This window comes from Neltuma alba, unplaced genomic scaffold (genome assembly GCF_004799145.2).
Source record: "Neltuma alba isolate B1F8T4 unplaced genomic scaffold, ASM479914v2 tig00012250_pilon, whole genome shotgun sequence".
Classification (NCBI taxonomy): domain Eukaryota; kingdom Viridiplantae; phylum Streptophyta; class Magnoliopsida; order Fabales; family Fabaceae; genus Neltuma; species Neltuma alba.
The window spans coordinates 88,011-105,927 of NW_021636776.1; the positions used below are offsets into that span (position 1 = coordinate 88,011).

The 17,917-nt window shown below is 34.5% G+C and overlaps 3 protein-coding genes across 3 annotated transcripts; 2 read left to right on the top strand and 1 right to left on the bottom strand.

Moving 5' to 3' along the window:
- Window positions 1–369: 369 nt before the first annotated feature.
- Window positions 370–5,010, bottom strand: LOC114725377 (mitotic checkpoint protein BUB3.1). Its single transcript, XM_028911881.1, has 9 exons — window positions 4,687–5,010; window positions 4,450–4,580; window positions 3,441–3,523; window positions 2,523–2,789; window positions 2,132–2,207; window positions 1,875–1,955; window positions 1,190–1,268; window positions 1,005–1,105; window positions 370–776 (listed from the first exon to the last, which is right to left on the bottom strand). Exons 1-9 carry the CDS (start codon window positions 4,807–4,809, stop codon window positions 689–691), a joined length of 1,029 nt encoding a protein of 342 aa, XP_028767714.1. The 5' UTR covers window positions 4,810–5,010; the 3' UTR covers window positions 370–688.
- A 1,729-nt stretch (window positions 5,011–6,739) lies between these two features.
- On the top strand, window positions 6,740–11,396 carry LOC114725378 (zinc finger protein-like 1 homolog). Its single transcript, XM_028911882.1, has 9 exons — window positions 6,740–6,990; window positions 7,389–7,469; window positions 7,751–7,871; window positions 7,965–8,059; window positions 8,600–8,671; window positions 9,402–9,647; window positions 9,858–9,966; window positions 10,148–10,334; window positions 10,901–11,396. Exons 1-9 carry the CDS (start codon window positions 6,967–6,969, stop codon window positions 10,980–10,982), a joined length of 1,017 nt encoding a protein of 338 aa, XP_028767715.1. The 5' UTR covers window positions 6,740–6,966; the 3' UTR covers window positions 10,983–11,396.
- Window positions 11,397–15,250: 3,854 nt separating this feature from the next.
- Window positions 15,251–16,566, top strand: LOC114725364 (transcription factor bHLH85-like). Its single transcript, XM_028911866.1, has 5 exons — window positions 15,251–15,586; window positions 15,697–15,939; window positions 16,082–16,147; window positions 16,302–16,367; window positions 16,468–16,566. Exons 1-5 carry the CDS (start codon window positions 15,251–15,253, stop codon window positions 16,564–16,566), a joined length of 810 nt encoding a protein of 269 aa, XP_028767699.1.
- Window positions 16,567–17,917: the final 1,351 nt, after the last annotated feature.

The window sequence follows — 17,917 nt, forward strand, 5'->3', positions numbered from 1 at the left end:
GGAAAAACCGGGGCGATCCATCTTTTTATGTATTCATGTTAAGTTGGATAATCATTGGCAAGAATTTTTTTTTTTTTTTTCAAACTTATCTTTTTCACACCTAGTGATGAACTGAAACAAGTTAGCCAGGGAAGAAACTTGAATTATCGCTTACCGAGAATATGCGCAGCATCACGTAACGAGACGAGACATCTAGACAACTTTTCTTTTGTTATTGGTTTGTCGGTCCCTTAGCTTAATCTGGCCTTGGCTAAATATTGGAGTTGCTTTCTCGTGGATATGGCTTCAATTTATGACCCTATGGCCTGGAAACTACCACATTGAATTGGCGACTTAAATTTAGGCGCAGTGTGCACAAAAAACGAAAAGTGAGATTTAATGGATCCGTTCCAAACTAATACTTTGAGCATTGATTAATTCTATTGGCAGGTAAACCACCACATGTAATAGTGAGGACAGGCATCTCACTAGACCGGACTCATCAAGTCAACTTTTACAACATCAGTATCTCCATGAATGTGGAGGTACCGGGCAAACAGTAGAAAAGCTAAAATCTTGCCACAATTGGTATCTAGAAATTGGCAGCACAAAATTAGTTTACATACCCAAGTCACAAAGAATTGGGAGAAGTAGCCAGAATAATCCGTAAAAAGAAAATAATTACTATATTCAATATGATCATCAGGAATCACGCTGGCGGATTCGGATAGACTTTGGGTTTTGGTTTGACCTCTATCTCATTTACACTGCGTACATAGATGGCATCTGGTTCATGCCTGCACAAGATTACGCAAGAGGTTAGAGTTACAAAGTGTTCTTTTTCATTATTATTATTATTATTAGTTCCAAGAAATAAGTTACGATGTGTTCAGAGCACAATCTCTTCAAATATTTTTAATTAGGGAAAAACATGTTGAGTACCAGTACTCAGGTTGAAATACGTATTGGGGGGGGGGGGGAGCGGGGGAGTGTCACACAGAGAGAGAGAGAGAGAGAGAGAGTACTGTTTAGCTCCCTCTTCAAATGTGTAGCTTGATGCAACAGCCAGGAGGCGTCCATCTCTACTAAATGAAAGTGCTGCAATGCTAGTTGGATATTTTGAGTACTGAAAGAGAAAACGACAATTCAGCAATTCACTCAGATAAAAAGTAGAAATAAATATTCAAAAAATCAGTGAAATAACCAAAACCTGGTATAGCCTCTTCTTGTTGTTTCCATCCCATACATTTACAAAACCATCACAACCGCCAGTTGCAAACGTACCATATCTGCAGGTAGAATCATACATAAAGCACCTTGTTAAGCACTCCAAGATATCTCATTGTGAACAACTCCATCATATCCCAGTATGATCAAAAGGGCAACAGACACATTTTCAGCCTTTATAACCTAGTATAGTTGAAACTTCAATGTAAGCCTAAAGACACAACTAAGGCGGGTATTTTAAAGATGCCGACTCATTTCAATTAATCAATATAAAGCTTGCCTCTTTCTTTATTAATTAGTAAAATCAGTTTGCCCAAATTTTAGTCAGCTGAATTTCACAGTCGATCATGGTACCATCTGTCAGCGTTCAGTTTCAATGTGGCTAATAGTTCCAAGCATACTTGCAAGTATTTAATTTCCAATTAACATCATGGTCATGCCCATCATTATTCAGATTGTATTAAGGACCTTCATCAATTGAAGTCTTATAAAAAGAAACTGGTTCCTCGATGAAATATCAAGGTATTTCCCCTTTGCACCTATTGCATCGTGGTAACCCTTGGTTTATAGTCAATGGACCAAAAATTACATATATAACTTTTGCACTCTGCCTCATAGCTTAAGTAAGATAAACAAGACCAAGAAATGAAGAACACTATCATACTTACATGGGGTGGAATGCTATGGCATTTACAGGATAAACAATGTCCCTTCCAGCTTCTGATTTTCTGTGACACTTAAAAGCATATCTGCAGGAAACTTGGAAGTCACTAACCGAAAAGTTGTTTGAAGAAGGTGAACGTATGCTATTCTTGAATGAAACCAACAAAATATATCATAGATACTGATAAGAGGCGAGCAGAATATCAATATCATATCAGGAGAACAAAATCCATGAATAGAGATAGGAAAGGAAAAAATCAACTTTTTGGCCTGGCTAGCCTCTGAGAGATCAAAAAATTCCATTGCAACTCGCCCTTCAACTGAACTAAGTGCATATCCTGCATGGAGAAATCAAATGAGAACCGAATGCATCAGATCATATATAAAGAATAAAAATGACAAACTATCAGTATGTCATCAGCTGAATTTCATTATATGACACATAACATGAACATATAAAGAGTCCTATTTCCTTCATTCATTTGCACATGGTTGTAGCATTCCTCAGCATATTCAATGTCAGTACTTTAAAAAAGGTTAAAGCACGGTATATAACAGAAAATATATGTCGTTTACTCAAGGGAACTCAATGAGAATTCGAAGACAACTTAAAACAATTTACCCAAAAAAAGCCCAAAAGTTCAAGTAAATACCTGTTCCATTTGGGTAACAGCGCACGCATCTGGTTTGATATTTCAATGAAGATTCCCTCCGTTGTTCAGGCTGAGACATATTCCTCAAATCATAAACATTAACGTGTCTTCCAGCTGTTGCTACAACCAGACGATGCCCAACCAAGGAAAGAGAGTAGACACGCTCAGGTTGTGGGTATGTCCCAACAAGTGTGCGCTCTTGTCCACTTGCTCCTCTAGGGTCCCAACATTTCAGGGTTTTATCCCAACTACCAGTGATCAATTGCCCTGTCATAAAAACAAATAAGTGGGATACGATGACTTTATTGAAGCCGCACATCATAACAATGCCGGGCATCAACTATAGAACAATAATTCCAAAGAAAGGGCAGGATAATATTATATAAGCAAACAAAACATTCATGAGATGAGACATCAACATAGCAACAACTGTTTGATAATTTGACATTATAAACCATTTCAACAATGGTGATGGTCCTCAAGGCCATATAGACTGCATCTACATGACATTACAAAAACTTTGAAGATGTCTAGATTGACTTTCCAACTGATGTTTTAGAGAGTATATAATCCAAAATTTTATGAGCAATATCTTAAATTGCTACTTACTATTCTGACAGGTTTCTGACTAGAGGCACATTTGGTTTAGCTGAGAAGAGAACTTTAAATTCAATATGCATGAAACTAGCATTCAAATAAGCCAAGGGTGTGAAAGAGTGATACAGGATCATTAGCGAATAATCAAAATTTGTTCTTGTTATTGCTAACTGTCAAATCATTTCAAGAAAAGCTTCTTTCACTACGGATCTCATCTCAGCTACATACAAGTATAAAAACTAAAAAGTAGAGAAAACTAATGAGATAAGGTAAGCAGTATTAGTAAATCCTTAGTGGATTTTGACGGCTACAGTAACAGACCTGCCGCATAAGAGTACTCTACACAACGAACAGGTGCATCGTGCCTTCCTAGAATATCCTCCTTATTAGAGCTGAAGACTAACCTGGAAGAAATCATACAGTTAACATCAACTCAGGTCCGATGACAATAACATTACAAGCTGGACACTAACTACTTTTTTGCAATGTTCACCTGTGTTGAATAATTAAATTTAAAATCAACTTAGGTTAAGCTCAAGACGATAGAAGACAGACTTATAGCTTATGGCAGTGCGCAGGCAACCTGGACCACACGCAAGGATGCCTGCAGCAACTCGGACGAGCAACCTAGACCTACACAAGGCTGTGTGCAGGGAACCTCTACGTTGCACAAGGTTGCTACTGGGCAACATGCACTTGTGCAAGGTTGCGTGCAGACACCCTGAACACAAGCAACTTCTTTTTTTGACGGGATATAAGATAAGCAACTTCAATTATGAGGAGACAAGTATGCTTAATGCTCCCTCTTTTTCCTTTTGTGTACCCCGGGTAATTTATAAGGAGTTAATTGGCTTGGACAGACGTAGTGATGTTCTCTGTTTTGTTTCTATTGTAACAATATGGTCAACCATAGCTTTTCATTCCAAATAAATAACATTGTGCCTAGAGTACAAGGATTTGCATTATTGACAAGTGACATGAATACTATCACTAAAGTCACGAGTGTACCAACACTCATAGTAAGCAGAGGAAGAAGCTAGAATAAGCAGCGTTCATTGTCTAAACAAACACTTACAGATTGAACCTGCTTCTCAGAAATCAGAATCATTCTTAAGCACATTCATGTAGCTTAAACGCATTGCAAAGGTCGCAACAAAACGCTACTTCAAGCTAATCAAGCAACTCGACATGAGGAGTCAACCGTGAACCACTAACAAGTGAGGCCTCAGCGCATTTCACACAACATATCTCGGGAACTAAGAAGAAAATTCAAAATATCAAAAGAAACAGACTCAGCAATAAAGAAAGAAAGAAAGAAAAAGACACTCACCGCCTCACTGTATTGTCGGCACCGACGCTAAATCCTGAAGAATCATCATGGAAACAACAATCAAGCACAGGTCCACCGTGCATGAACTCTCCTCTGAGCACATTGGCACTCGCATCATACAATCGTACACTCTAATCAGATATTAACCAAAGCTCAGGCTCAGCGTAACGAACTACATTGTTAATTAGCAAAACAGTAAAAACGACAAGTAAGCAGAAATGGAGAGCAGGCGCACACCTTATCCCATGAGGAGACAAGCAGGTGATCACTATGGTTGGAGAACCGAAGATTTGAGATGCCGTCGGAGGGTGGGTTCGAGAGTTCTCGGCCGGGGGCCGGCGGCGGTACCACAGAAGACATGTTGGGATTGATTAGCAATCTTAGGGTTTTTCTACGAAGAAGAAATTTCAGTCTCAGACCAAAGAGCGAAGATGAGAAGGAGGGAAGTGATTTGAAATTTTGACGTGAACTTGATGGGAAGACGCCGAATAGTTCAAATTTTTAAGGTCTTGTGGATATTCAAATTCAAATCAGGGACGTCCATTATTCCCATTTCCCGGTGGTAGCACCATCTTGGAAGGCCATTAACACGGCGTAGTCGTTTTGACCAATGGACGACATAAATAGATTATAATAAATATTGCACGAATTTATTCCAACGCACTTAGAGGATATCCAGGTCAGGCTGAATCTAACGATCTGCAGATGTCATTTCCGCGTTTCACCCTAACCTAACTCAATTTTTTAAAATAAAACTATGTGATTCGATTATGAAAAACAAAATAATTGTGTCCTTTTGAGGAATTGTCATAATCCAACCTGATTTGAGCTGATGAGGTCAAACAGTAACTGCCAGATTAACTACTCCACCAGTCTTAATGAAAAACTCAATTGTTGAGATGCCATTGATCCTAAATATAAAATATACTTTTCATATTTATTAATTTGTTTAAATTATTTTTATTGATATTCTCTCAATCATAACAGAGTAAGAAAAGGAGAAATGATACTAAGAAAAATGATTATAGTATTTAAAAAAAATTATATTATATTTTTATAATTAACTCTAATTAAATTAATTAAATAAGTCTTATATAAAGATTAAAAAAATATGTTAGATGCGACTAACTTTTTAGGCCAAAAAAACGAAAGATACGACTAACGTGTTTCTCCACACAAACATAAATTGCAACTAGTTTTAAGAGATATAAATCGATACTCATGGACAAAATAAGACTTTTGTTTTTTAATATATAACTGATCGTTTTATATTTTATTTATGAAGTCATTTTTATTATACTAAAAGGAAACTAATACGCTAGATCTTTTTGCCCCCATTAGGCACAAACCATTGACCATTTCGTACGCTCGCAATAAAAGGTTTTAACGAGAATTGAAATGCTATTCATTTGCAAATTGTGTCGCTGTGACTCATTTGATAGTTGTCCCCCTCTTCTTAATGGAAAAAAAACATATGAAATAGTAGTACTTTCCCTTTTTAATACAGGATCTAATTGTTAAGTTAATCTTGATACTAAATAATTAGAAACAAAAAAATTTTAATCATAAACATAAGACTTTTTTTTTTATTAATTTTTTTCTAAATTACTGTTATGGATGTTTCCTTAACCATAATCAAATAAGTGAAAGAGGGAGGATAATAAGAAAGATAATTATGGTGTTTTAGAAAAACATATCATATTTTTATAATTAATTAATTTTTTAATTTAATTAAATTAGTTAAATAGTTCTTATATTAAGGATGGTGGGGTATTTAATAAGAGAAAGAAAAAATTGTATAGAGGAATAGAGAATTGAAAAGAAGAGATTTAAGAGAAAATATTTTTCATTCACTCTTTTTTTCAACATTTTTTATTCACTTCAAAAGTATCAAATTCAGGATACATATCCTCCATTTATAAGTATTTATAATTTAGAAGTCTCATAATACTAAATGCGAAATGGTAGGGCATGAGAAAACACAAATTTCATGAACATAAGTGATAGAATAGATTACAGGAATTATGAGAGCCAGATTTCTTTATTAAGAAAGTTGAAGGGAGATGTGTGGCAATAGACATTCACACAAATAAATATTTTATTCTTTTTTGCCAACAAATAAATATTTTATTCATAAACTATAATCATCTCAAACTACGGCCACGGCCGCAATCCAGGTGCTCATTGATAGTTTGGACCAATTTATAACCCGGCCCAAATAATTTTTTAAGCAGTTTTCTGCACCCGTTTAGGAAAAATTTGGACAAAAAAGTGTTGCGGATCTCGGTGGCAAAAGGAGAACGGGGTTCTTCGTAGTGAGCTCAGCGTATGAACTGCAGTACCAGTGAAGAAGATCATTAGAACAAAATTTCTTGAGTGTTTTATTTTTTGGTTCCTGTGATTATGCTTATTCGATCTCGCACTTTGCTGTAATACCTAGGAAATTACTTTCAAATCCAGCTGAATCATTGTGAGGTTCTTTTGTTTTAATCTCTTCTGATTTTAGCGGTCAATGCAATGGTGGTCTGCAAGTGTCGAAAGGTTCGCCTGTTTCTCTCTCACGTCGCAATTTTTTTCTTGATGATTTTACTGTGAATTCGTTTGGGGTAATTATGATTGATATATAAACCAATGAGTAGATCGGATTGGTATTGTAATTTCAGATCACGCGTGATCTGTGAGCTTAAGCATTAGTTTGATTTCCATGCAAATGCGTTTTTGAAACGGAAGCTTGAGCTTATAATTATTGGATTTGAGCTTAGAAGTAATCAGTAAGGGCACATCGTTGTTGTGAATTTGGTTTATAGCTCTGGGGAACTATCTTGTTTCTATTGTCAGGCCTTTTGGTCAAAGCTGATCTTGTATCCTTTACACGCACCGTTCAATTGAATTTGCATACGAAGTACTAACTTATGGGTTGGGTTTTCTTCGGTGCACAGGCTACTAAGTTGTATTGCTTCGTGCACAAAGTTCCTGTCTGCGGAGAATGTATCTGTTTCCCTGAGCACCAAATCTGCGTGGTAAGTTTGTGTTGTTAAGATTGTTCTTCAATGATTGCTAAGATGGCCCGGCTGCATTCTCTTCCTCCTAGTTATCTTCCTCTCTAGATTTGTTTGAACTTTGTTCACCGCATATACATTATCAAGGTTTTGTTCTTATATTGTGCACCTGGACCTAATTTTATTCTTTTCTTAATGTTTTCTTGGAGACTAATTTAAGAAGGAAGAGGAACTATTAAGGTTATGCAAGGACAATAAGGATGTACTGAGCTTAAGCCTTGTTTTTGTGTCATCATTCTTAGGTCCGGGCTTACTCTGAATGGGTTATAGATGGCGAGTATGATTGGCCGCCTAAATGTTGCCAATGTCAAGCTGTTCTAGAAGAGGGGTCAGAATCTCAAACAACTCGACTGGGTTGCTTGCGTATGTCATTTTGCTTTCACACACACACATTTTTTACAAAAATCCTCCTGAACACAGACTGAATTATGTAACATCGATTCAAATTTTCTATAGATGTTATACACACAAGTTGTTTGCTCTCGCATATCAAGAGCTTTCCTCCGCATACTGCCCCAGCAGGATATGTGTGTCCCTCATGTTCCACTGCGGTAAGATTTAGCTTAAAATGATTTCTGTTTCAGGAATAAGATTGATTTTTGGTTGGTAGTAGCGTAATAGCCTGTATACTCTTCACTCAAAGTTAGCATGCTGATTTTTCCCCCTAGTTCTGTTCATACTTATATGGCTCTGGCTAGTGGTTCGAACATAAAATATGTACACACAGGGAAAAGAAAGGAAGCCTAATGATAACTTGCAGATCAAGTTTTTTTTTTCCTCCCCTTCATTTTTACTTTTTCCTTTTTTCCTCCCCCCCCCCCCCGGATAAACCAAATCAAATAGTTCTATCTATAATATAAAGTGTGAGGTCATCAGCTCTATCAATTTAGAGAAAGCGCATAATTAAATAGAAGCGCAGGGTGTTTGAACAATTAGCACTTTGTTAGCTACAAATTGCAATTGTCTTCTTATATTCCCTTGTATGGTAATTTGATTTTGCATATACTTCCACATTTATGAGATCTCTTCTGCCACCTTTTGGCTGTTTCATGGTCCCCCATTCCAAACGAAATTTTATTTGTTGCGTGCAGATATGGCCTCCCAAAAGTGTGAAAGATTCTGAATCTCGTCTTCATTCAAAATTGAAGGAAGCTATTGTGCAGGTATATGAATTAAGTACTGATAATGTTTTGAGGATTCATTTTCTGATTTCTTAACGGGGATAATACTAGGGTAGCTTTCTTGATGTAATTGCACAAACATGGGATGCTTACTTTGTGATTCTATTATGGTTATAGATACAAAATGAGTTTGCAGTTTGAAAGAAGGGGTAGAAGATTACAATATGACCAGCCAGAAATCCGCAAAAAGTGATATGTTCAGTTTGGTGTGTATGGATCTGGGATTAAAACTTTTGACCTATAAAGGACATGATCCGGAACACACCATTATTTTTCGATTGTAGTCAAACCACTCACTATAAACTGCTGTTTCCTCCTGTTTCTTTTTTTTTCTCCCCGAAAACTAGGATATTACTAGTTTTACCTCCATGCTCATCTCCTTTGGTCAGCAATCTCTTTGGTCACCTCATGGTAGATGCCATCATATAGCATCTTGAATGTTCATTCAAAGTCCATATTCGTTTATATGCAGTTGGGCATGCTCAGTATTTGTGTTGTAGCACTGATCCATGATTGCAAAAGTAAATTATTCCCACCTTTTTTTTCTTCAAAACTGCCCTTAGATTTAATGATACAATTTTGAGTTTATGTAGTTTTTTTTTCCCCCTTTCCGTGTTAAAGTGGTCTGTCATTCTCTTTATTTGTCTCTCTGTTTTTTTCTTAATTGTATAATCAATATATATTGAATATTTATTGCCTGCTTTTTGTGCAGACTGGTGTGGAAAAGAGTCTTTTTGGAAATCATCCGGTTTCATTGCCAGTCACAGAATCTCACGGTCCTCCTCCAGCATTTGCTTCAGATCCATTGATTGATAAGAAAAATAATGAAATATCAGACTCCGTTGAAGGATATTCGTCTCCACCTGGAACAAGGCCAAAACTTTCAGTGACTGATATTGTGGAAATAGACAGTCCTAATTCAGCAGGAAATTTCATTAAGACACCGAGTCCTGCTCCTGTAAGAGAATTTTACTCCCAGAAATTGCATCTAAAATCATTATATTTGGGTGAACTTATCTTGTTTGCATTCACCTGCCCTTTTGCTGATTAGATCTAAATTTTTGCTCCCTTTTTTTTTTTTTGCCTTCTATTGTGAATCTTGTGCTGTTTCAAATACGCATCTTTTATCCCTTATAGTTTTCCCCCATCATTTTTGCGAATAATGCAGCCTGGTGCTACCACTAGGAAGAGTTCTCTCCATGCTGAACGGCAAAATTCTGAAATTTCATATTATGCTGATGATGAAGATGGGGATCATAAAAAGTATACAAGAAGAGGTGATATATTCTTTACAAAAGTTCGTCTTTAAAATGTATCAATAATCAATAATTAGTTTAATCTATTTATGCATTCTGTTTCTAGCCTTCAAACTAAACCTTCTGGTTAGACATGGTTTTCTCTGCTCTCATGATGGGCAAATCAATTGGTTAATTCAAGCTTTCATCTTTTCAAATGCAGGTTCCTTCCGCCATAAGTTTCTTAGAGCTTTGCTTCCCTTTTGGTCTAGTTCATTGCCTACCCTGCCAGTTACTGCACCTCCAAGAAAAGATGCATCAAATGGAAATGAAACCTCAGAAGGCCGTACACGGCATCAAAAATCGTCAAGGATGGACCCAAGAAAAATCCTTCTCATGATTGCAATTATGTAAATCTCTTCTTATCCTCTACATTTTCTTTCCTACCAAACTATGTCTTGGAGAAACTGAAAAGATGAAAAACAGGCTCTGAGATTTCTGCAAATTCAGAGTTACTTCAGCATCACTTATAAAATGACTAATGGTGGATAATTTAGTACTCTTCTAGTCCTAAATGTAAAATCCATTTTGTAATGTAATTTACACTACAAAATGGGTCTTACATTTAAGACCAAAGGAAAGAAGAAGGTAGTGAGTGAGGTTAGTGAGCTGCCATTTAATTGCTGCAAGTCGCATGTATTCCAAGGTTGATGAGGACCAAAACAGCTTGAAGGCTGAATTCATGTCGAATAATTCTTACATCTATATTTCTCAACATGATTTCATGGACCATTCTCTTCTTGCTCTTAGAAGAACATGAATGCTATTGTAGCACAAGGTGCTAGATCTCGTATTATCTCCATATTTCTTTGAACTTGGAATTGATAACTTTAATAAATTTAGAGGACCCCAATTCAAAACTCAGATACACAGCTCTTGTAAGTTGTAATGATGAATTTTTTATGACTATTTGCAGGGCATGTATGGCAACTATGGGTATATTGTATTACAGACTAGTGCAACGAGGTCCTGGTGAAGAGCTTCCTAATGATGAGTAACGGTTTAACGCTCAGAAATTCTAAAGGCATGTTAAGTTTCAGTATCGCTGGCTCCCGGTGCTCTCGCTGGTTGTCTGTTTGGCACCATTATTCGGACCAGTTGCTGTTTCAGTAAAAAACATACAAGTACATGGAAGATAAGTTTCATTTGAATGCTGATGACAGTAATGTGTTCCATAAAATTCCTTCATAGGCATCTTTGTTCTTTGCCCTCAGTTCGTTTGAAGTGGAATTGGAAATGGGGTTTACATATGTTTTCTGTACTGGCTTACTCTGTAATTATATTGAATCTGTAAACTTGCACCACCGATTTGCCCAGACCACTTCAACTATAATTCCCACATTAATACCTTTGACAGAATTATCTGTAATTTGTTCATTCAAATCAAATGCATGAAAGTCTCTGTGCTCTCAGTCCTAAGCCCATCTTTGATAAAATCTGTCCTTTTCCTTTCTTTCTTTCAGTGAAGCGAGATATTTTAGGAGAATGACGATACTCTGGAAGAAGCATCAGTAAGTTGAATAATCGGAAATCAATATTAATCATCAATATAAAATAGCAAACTGTACCATTCGTAAATTATGTGATTTATCCTGTAGACTTGGTGAAATTACATCTACGGTAGGTAAATTTGATATTTTGCCCCCTCTAGTCTTGATATTGTAACCTACCTTTAATATGGAAAACAGATTAAAATTGCATACTTTTATTTATAGATATTCTAAACTAAAAAAAATTACATAGAGGACAATTGAAATGCATATTTTTAATTCAAAAATTGAAAATATTATGAAATAGGTGATTTAAAAATAATAACTTTTTGAAATAATAAAATATTATTTTTACATTACATTGCACCCCGTGGGTCCTGGTTCCACCACTGAAAACATGTGTTTTTTATTTTTTTTTCCTGTAGTTCGAAGTCAATTTTATGATTTATAATTGCAGAATCATTTTATATTTTAAAGTTGTCAAAAAGCACGTGAAAACTCAAAACTCCATGGCTAGCTGCTGCTAAACTCAAGAAGTCAGAGTTATAATTAAGGAGAAAAAATTGAACTGTTAATATAACATTAATGAGCACTTGAGTAAAGTTCAAAGTACTTCGCGCTAAACTGGGCATAATTAGTATATGTAAGTATACAATACATAATATATTTATATACACACGCATAAACATTTAAGGAATACTACCGTTAGTTGACTATTCATGGGGGTAATGAAATTCTTTATATTTAACGTCTTGAAAGTCAATCTGAAAGAGATACGATAACAAAAGAAGATCATTAGATTTAAACCCCATGTCCAAGTTCAATCCTTTGAACTGAACCTTGTTTGACGTGTGGATTTTATAATAAGTATTTTTCCTTTCGGCCAAAGGGTTTTATAATAAGTTGAAATAGTACTCCTCATATTACTTTGCTGATAGATCAAAAGTCAAGCCTTATATTATAGGAGTAGTAGGTTTTAATTAGCATTTTGGAGCTTCTAAAGTCAAATCCTTTTATCGGTACCATTGGTTAATGAATTGATCACCTTAATTAGCATGACGTTTTCATAAAGTGCGGTATAATGGTGTGCAAAGAAAATGTGGAGAAAAGCAATGTTTAGGGATTAACAATTAGTGCCTGTTTGGGATAGCGGTAGAAATCTTCTATAAATACGTTTCATGTAAGTCGAGACAAAACTCTTCTCATATATTTGCCTCGTATTTCATAAATTACTATTGAAAAGTTACTTATAAGCTGTTTCAAACTGGTTCTAAATAAGAACAGTCTAATGTTGTTTAAGGATTAACATCAGTGTTGCATCCCACCTATGATGGGAATAATATCCCTGTCTATAAAATATCAACATCGAAGTGTAAAGTCTACAACTCAAAGGCAAATATTATATAGTTCCAGTTAATATAATAGTTACTGACTAATTTGTATAAATTAAAAAATTAGTTAATTTAATTATTTATAAAATTATATATTACTTTATTTAAACTATAAATTTTAATTATTTGTATTCAAAAGTAATCCTTTTAATATAAGTTCTCTTAATATATGTAATTAATAAGAATAATTTAAAAAAATTATAAAGTTATTAAATAAATAGTTGATTGAGGTTTTATATATGGAACTAAAATAAACTACTCATATTATATTTGGAATCGAATGGAATACTATATAAGTAATAACCAATAAAAGTACCATAAATAGAGGTCTTGTAAACAAAATTGCTTTAATTGATTAAAATAGAAGGTATTAGTCCGAGGAGTTGGTTTTTATAAACAGTGGACCGCACACGTCTGTGCTTGGGTTAATCAGGATTTTCCACTCCCACGGCTTTCTTTAATTTATGTGCTATTAATATCATAATTGACTTTCCCCTTTTTAAGTAATACTCCTTTCATTTGTCCGCATCAGTCTCTCTCCAAAAAAAAAAATCAAGAGTTAATAATTATTTCATTACGAGATTACCACTTAATTAACATGTAATGTGCGTGTTCGCCTGTCTCTAGCCCACATTTAAACAATTCCAACATTTTTTTTTTTTGTAGAAATCAGGTGGTATCTCTAACCAATAACGAGATATTAATCCTTTTAAGGTGTAGAAATCATTGAAATGGGTTTTACCTCCCCGAACAAATCCTTTTCCAACAATTCCAACATTTTAAATATAACTGACTCTGAAAAATTAGAAAATGGTGGCAAATTAAAAAAATCAAACGCCAGCTAATTTCTTGATATTCTACCTTTTTGGCCAACACACATTGATATTCTACAAATATACTTTTAGCAGTCGTGCGTTAATGCTGTGTGTCTTAAAATAAAATAAAATAAAATAAACAATCAGTTGAATATCTCTCTATTTTTCCGTGTAAACCCCAGAAAGAATTGGCATAATATATTTTTTTTTTCCGGTCTTGAACTATACTTATAAAATTTATGAACAATCATCAGCGGGTCGCATGCGAGAGTGACAAAATCAGATTGTTATTTAATGGGGTTTCTTAATTACTTTAAAAAACGCTAAGATTTGATTCCCTCTGATCAAAAGCTGTTCTTTGATTGTCATAGACAAAAAGGATAAACAACAAACATGCTACCATTTTCTTCTGTTCCTCCGATGTTGAAATGAAAATCTACTTACAAGAAAGCGGATGTATGTTATCAGAGTTCACTTTCTTAGTATTCTGTTATTTTGCGTCATTAATCAAACTCCTCTAACTAATAAATTTTATCCAGGACAGTCTTTAGATTTTATAAGAAATAACTAATTTTAACTAACTTTCTTTAATTTTCTTAATTTACCTAAAGCAGTTAATTGGAGTTTACCAAAAGGACTAGAGGAAGTAGTATGCAATATAAAATTTGCAAGCAGTTGTTCACAGAAACACAGACCAAGTTTGTCTAACTGGCTTATTTTAACATTGGCAAGCCACCAGTTTTAAAACAGAAGATAAAATTTCATGTGTTGTACACAGGTCTGAATAGTCCAACGCTTGGTTCGAACTGTATGCAAAATTGTAATTGCACGGGTCCTTCCTACTGCAATTTAGCAATAACAGCATATTAACATAAAAGAATGGACAAATACATTGAAACTAATTCATAATCCAACTAACTTGTAAAACAAGCATAATATATCTGGTTACAAGTGTTGAAATCTGGGATTGTAGAGGAGAAAACAAAGAGCTAGGTTACAGTTTAACATAGTTATGGAGGGGACAAGAATCCAGACAGAAGATGCTAGTGTCTGGTTTTAGCTATATTTAATCCAGAGGTTGCAAGTTAAAAATTAGATGCATGCATAACTCAAGAGAATCTATTTATATGTCTATATATAATATAAGAATTCTAATAACTCTAATTAACAAGCTGTATTATTTGTAAGTTATGAATACTGCGACTTATTTCTCAGATTTCATATAATGCATGACATCGAGGATATACCCCCTTAACATTTTTGGAGGGGAATCTTTTAGCAGAATATTATAATGCACAACAAGTACATGTACATGAAGTGGGTCCAGTCCTTCTCAGATGATATAACTGCTCTCTTTCAAAGACTTGTGCAAAGTCAATTCATGAAGGAATTATGACTTTGTCCGATCCAATTTTTGGCAATTCCAAGTCCACATATATTCTTTTATATGACTCAACGCCACCCCTTCTTAGGGTATAAATAAAGAGTACTCATCTTATTCCTCCTTTCAAGCATTCAAACACAAAAAAATAAGGGACCCTTCTCTCTGAAATGCTTACAGAGAAAAATAATGGAGCCTAGTGAGATAATCTCTCAAGAATGGAGCTACCTTAGTGGGGTTTACACTGCTCAGGAAGCTGAGTTTATGACCCAGTTTCTTGAAAACTGTTCAGTCCCAGAGGATCTCTATGGAAATGCCAACTTGGGATTTCAATCTTCTTCTGCATTTTGGCCTACAGGCTTCACTGGTGACAGCTTCTATTTTCCTTCAAATGTTGCTGATGCTACCAATAATTTTGGTTCCATATCAATGTCCCGTGAAGTACAAGTTTCTGAACCAGCACAGGAGGATGGTAAAACCAGCAACCTGCAGAACTCTGGAAAGAGATCAAGGAGCTCATTTGAGGTATACCGCTATTTTTTCAGATCAGTGTGCATTTTCTTTAGGAACGAACAGGTTGATTTAGTCCTTTGAATTTATGAGATGCCCATGATGATTTGGTTTTGTGGATACAGAAGAACAAGAGGAATGTTAAACCAAGGAGGAATCCAGAGTCTTTTAAAAGCAACAAGGAAGAGAATAGAAGCAATGGTGGCCTTCATGGGCACAACTCTAGCAGCTTCTGCTCATCAGAGGATGATTCCACTGCTTCTCAGGAGGATGACACAGACCCTAAAAACAATAAAGATCTTAACTCAAACAGCAAATCAAGATCTGACAAAGGTCCTGCCACTGATCCCCAGAGCCTCTATGCAAGAGTAAGTCTCCTGCAATTCATTACTTAGCTTAGCTTATTATGTAGATTCAGTTGTCAAGCCTTGGTAAAAATTATCCGTCTTTAATAATCTTGTTATCATACTTGAAGGTTAATATCTAACACTTACCTTCTACATTATGCAGAGAAGAAGAGGGAGAATAAATGAAAGGTTGAGAATCTTACAAAACCTTGTCCCTAATGGAACGAAGGTAATTTTAAGCGGATGAGACAAAAACATGCCTTAAATTATGCGAAATATTTGTGTGTCTACCCATAATCGTTATAATCTCTTTATCAGTTTATAAATTGAATTCAGACTAGATGATTAAATTCTGAAGCTAGATGAACTTGGAAAATATGCAGGTGGATATAAGCACTATGCTTGAGGAAGCTGCTCAATATGTGAAATTTTTACAGCTACAAATTAAGGTAACAATCTAAGTAACTTCATCATCTGAAACCTTAGTTTTAGAAAGATGATTATCAGCTTAATCCTTCTCTCTCTCATATTTTGATATCAAATTAACAGCTTCTTAGCTCTGATGATCTATGGATGTACGCTCCGATTGTTAACAATGGATTGAATATTGGACTAGACCTCAATTTCACTCCAACTAAACAGGCATAAGAAAAGGCGGCAGCAACAACAGGATACATCGTTTTTAACTTTTCCCAAAGGATATCATCTTATGTTTTTGCTGCATACATTTGCATTTTTTTTTTTGTTTTATTGGATAACTAGGAGGGGTTCTGTGAATCTGTGCATTGCATAAAATCTAAGAAATAAGTCATATTATTTATGATTCAAGAATAGTTAGGTTTGTTAAAATTTTTAAATTATACTTAGATGAGACATCAGTGAATTGAATTATTTATGTATAATATATTGGCATGCTAACAAAATGCATGTGAATTAAAATAGAGATGATGTAATTCCCATAGAGAAGTGGGTTTGGAAACAGAGTCATGAAGATTTGAAAGGAGCTCAAGCAATTTTTTTTTTTTTGGGTACAAAGCTCAAGCAATTTTTCTGGTGGCTCATATTCACATATACTCACATCCATTATCCATACAAATACAAGCCACCTGGGCTGGTAAACTCGGGCCTTGGCAGTTGGAGAATTCAATTTTGATTGTTAAAGTTTTTTCTTGGGCCAGATTTAGGAGGCGTTTGGATTACCGTTTGGACTGAAAAAAGTGCTTAGGAAAGTGTGAAACTCACGTTTGTGGATGATTTGAAGTTATTGGCTCATTAAAGTCTAACCAATTTTTGGAAAAGATTCATTGCGGTGGAAAACTAGGATTCTTAGCTTTTGGTGTTTATAACATGGGGTGAGAAGGAATTAAGATGGAAAAAAAAAGATAAGAATATTTAAATAGGTCCTATCTTAATCTAATAATTTGATTTTTTTTCTAAGATGAAAAAATTAACTAATAAAATTTCATTAATTTAAATTATTATTTTTCTAAAATTTATCAACTTATATACATATCATATATTACCTTTGCTCTTTAAAATAAGACCCCAAAAGACTAATTTGAATAGATTAAAGAAACTAAATAAATCACATAATTATATCGTACGTGACATGATATCTTTAAAATACTTATAATATCATTAGATATTTAGATTACATATTTTGAATGAAATGGATAATTCTCATTGCAAAGTAAACTATACAAAGTCAGGCGATATATAAGCAATAGGATTTACATGATTAAGATATCGAGATTACATATTAGTTTATAAATCAAATAAATTAATTTGAAGAAAAACGATAAATATAAACATTTTAAAATAATTTATTTAATTTTATTAGTCTTTTCAAATTAGTTAACTAAATCTTATATTGAGAACCAAAGGTAGTATTTTATAAAACTCATGTTCTTTTATATCATTTTACATTTAAACTTATCTTTTTATTATCCATCCAAACAAATTTTAACTTTTTAAACTGACTTTTTAGAAACATCAATCT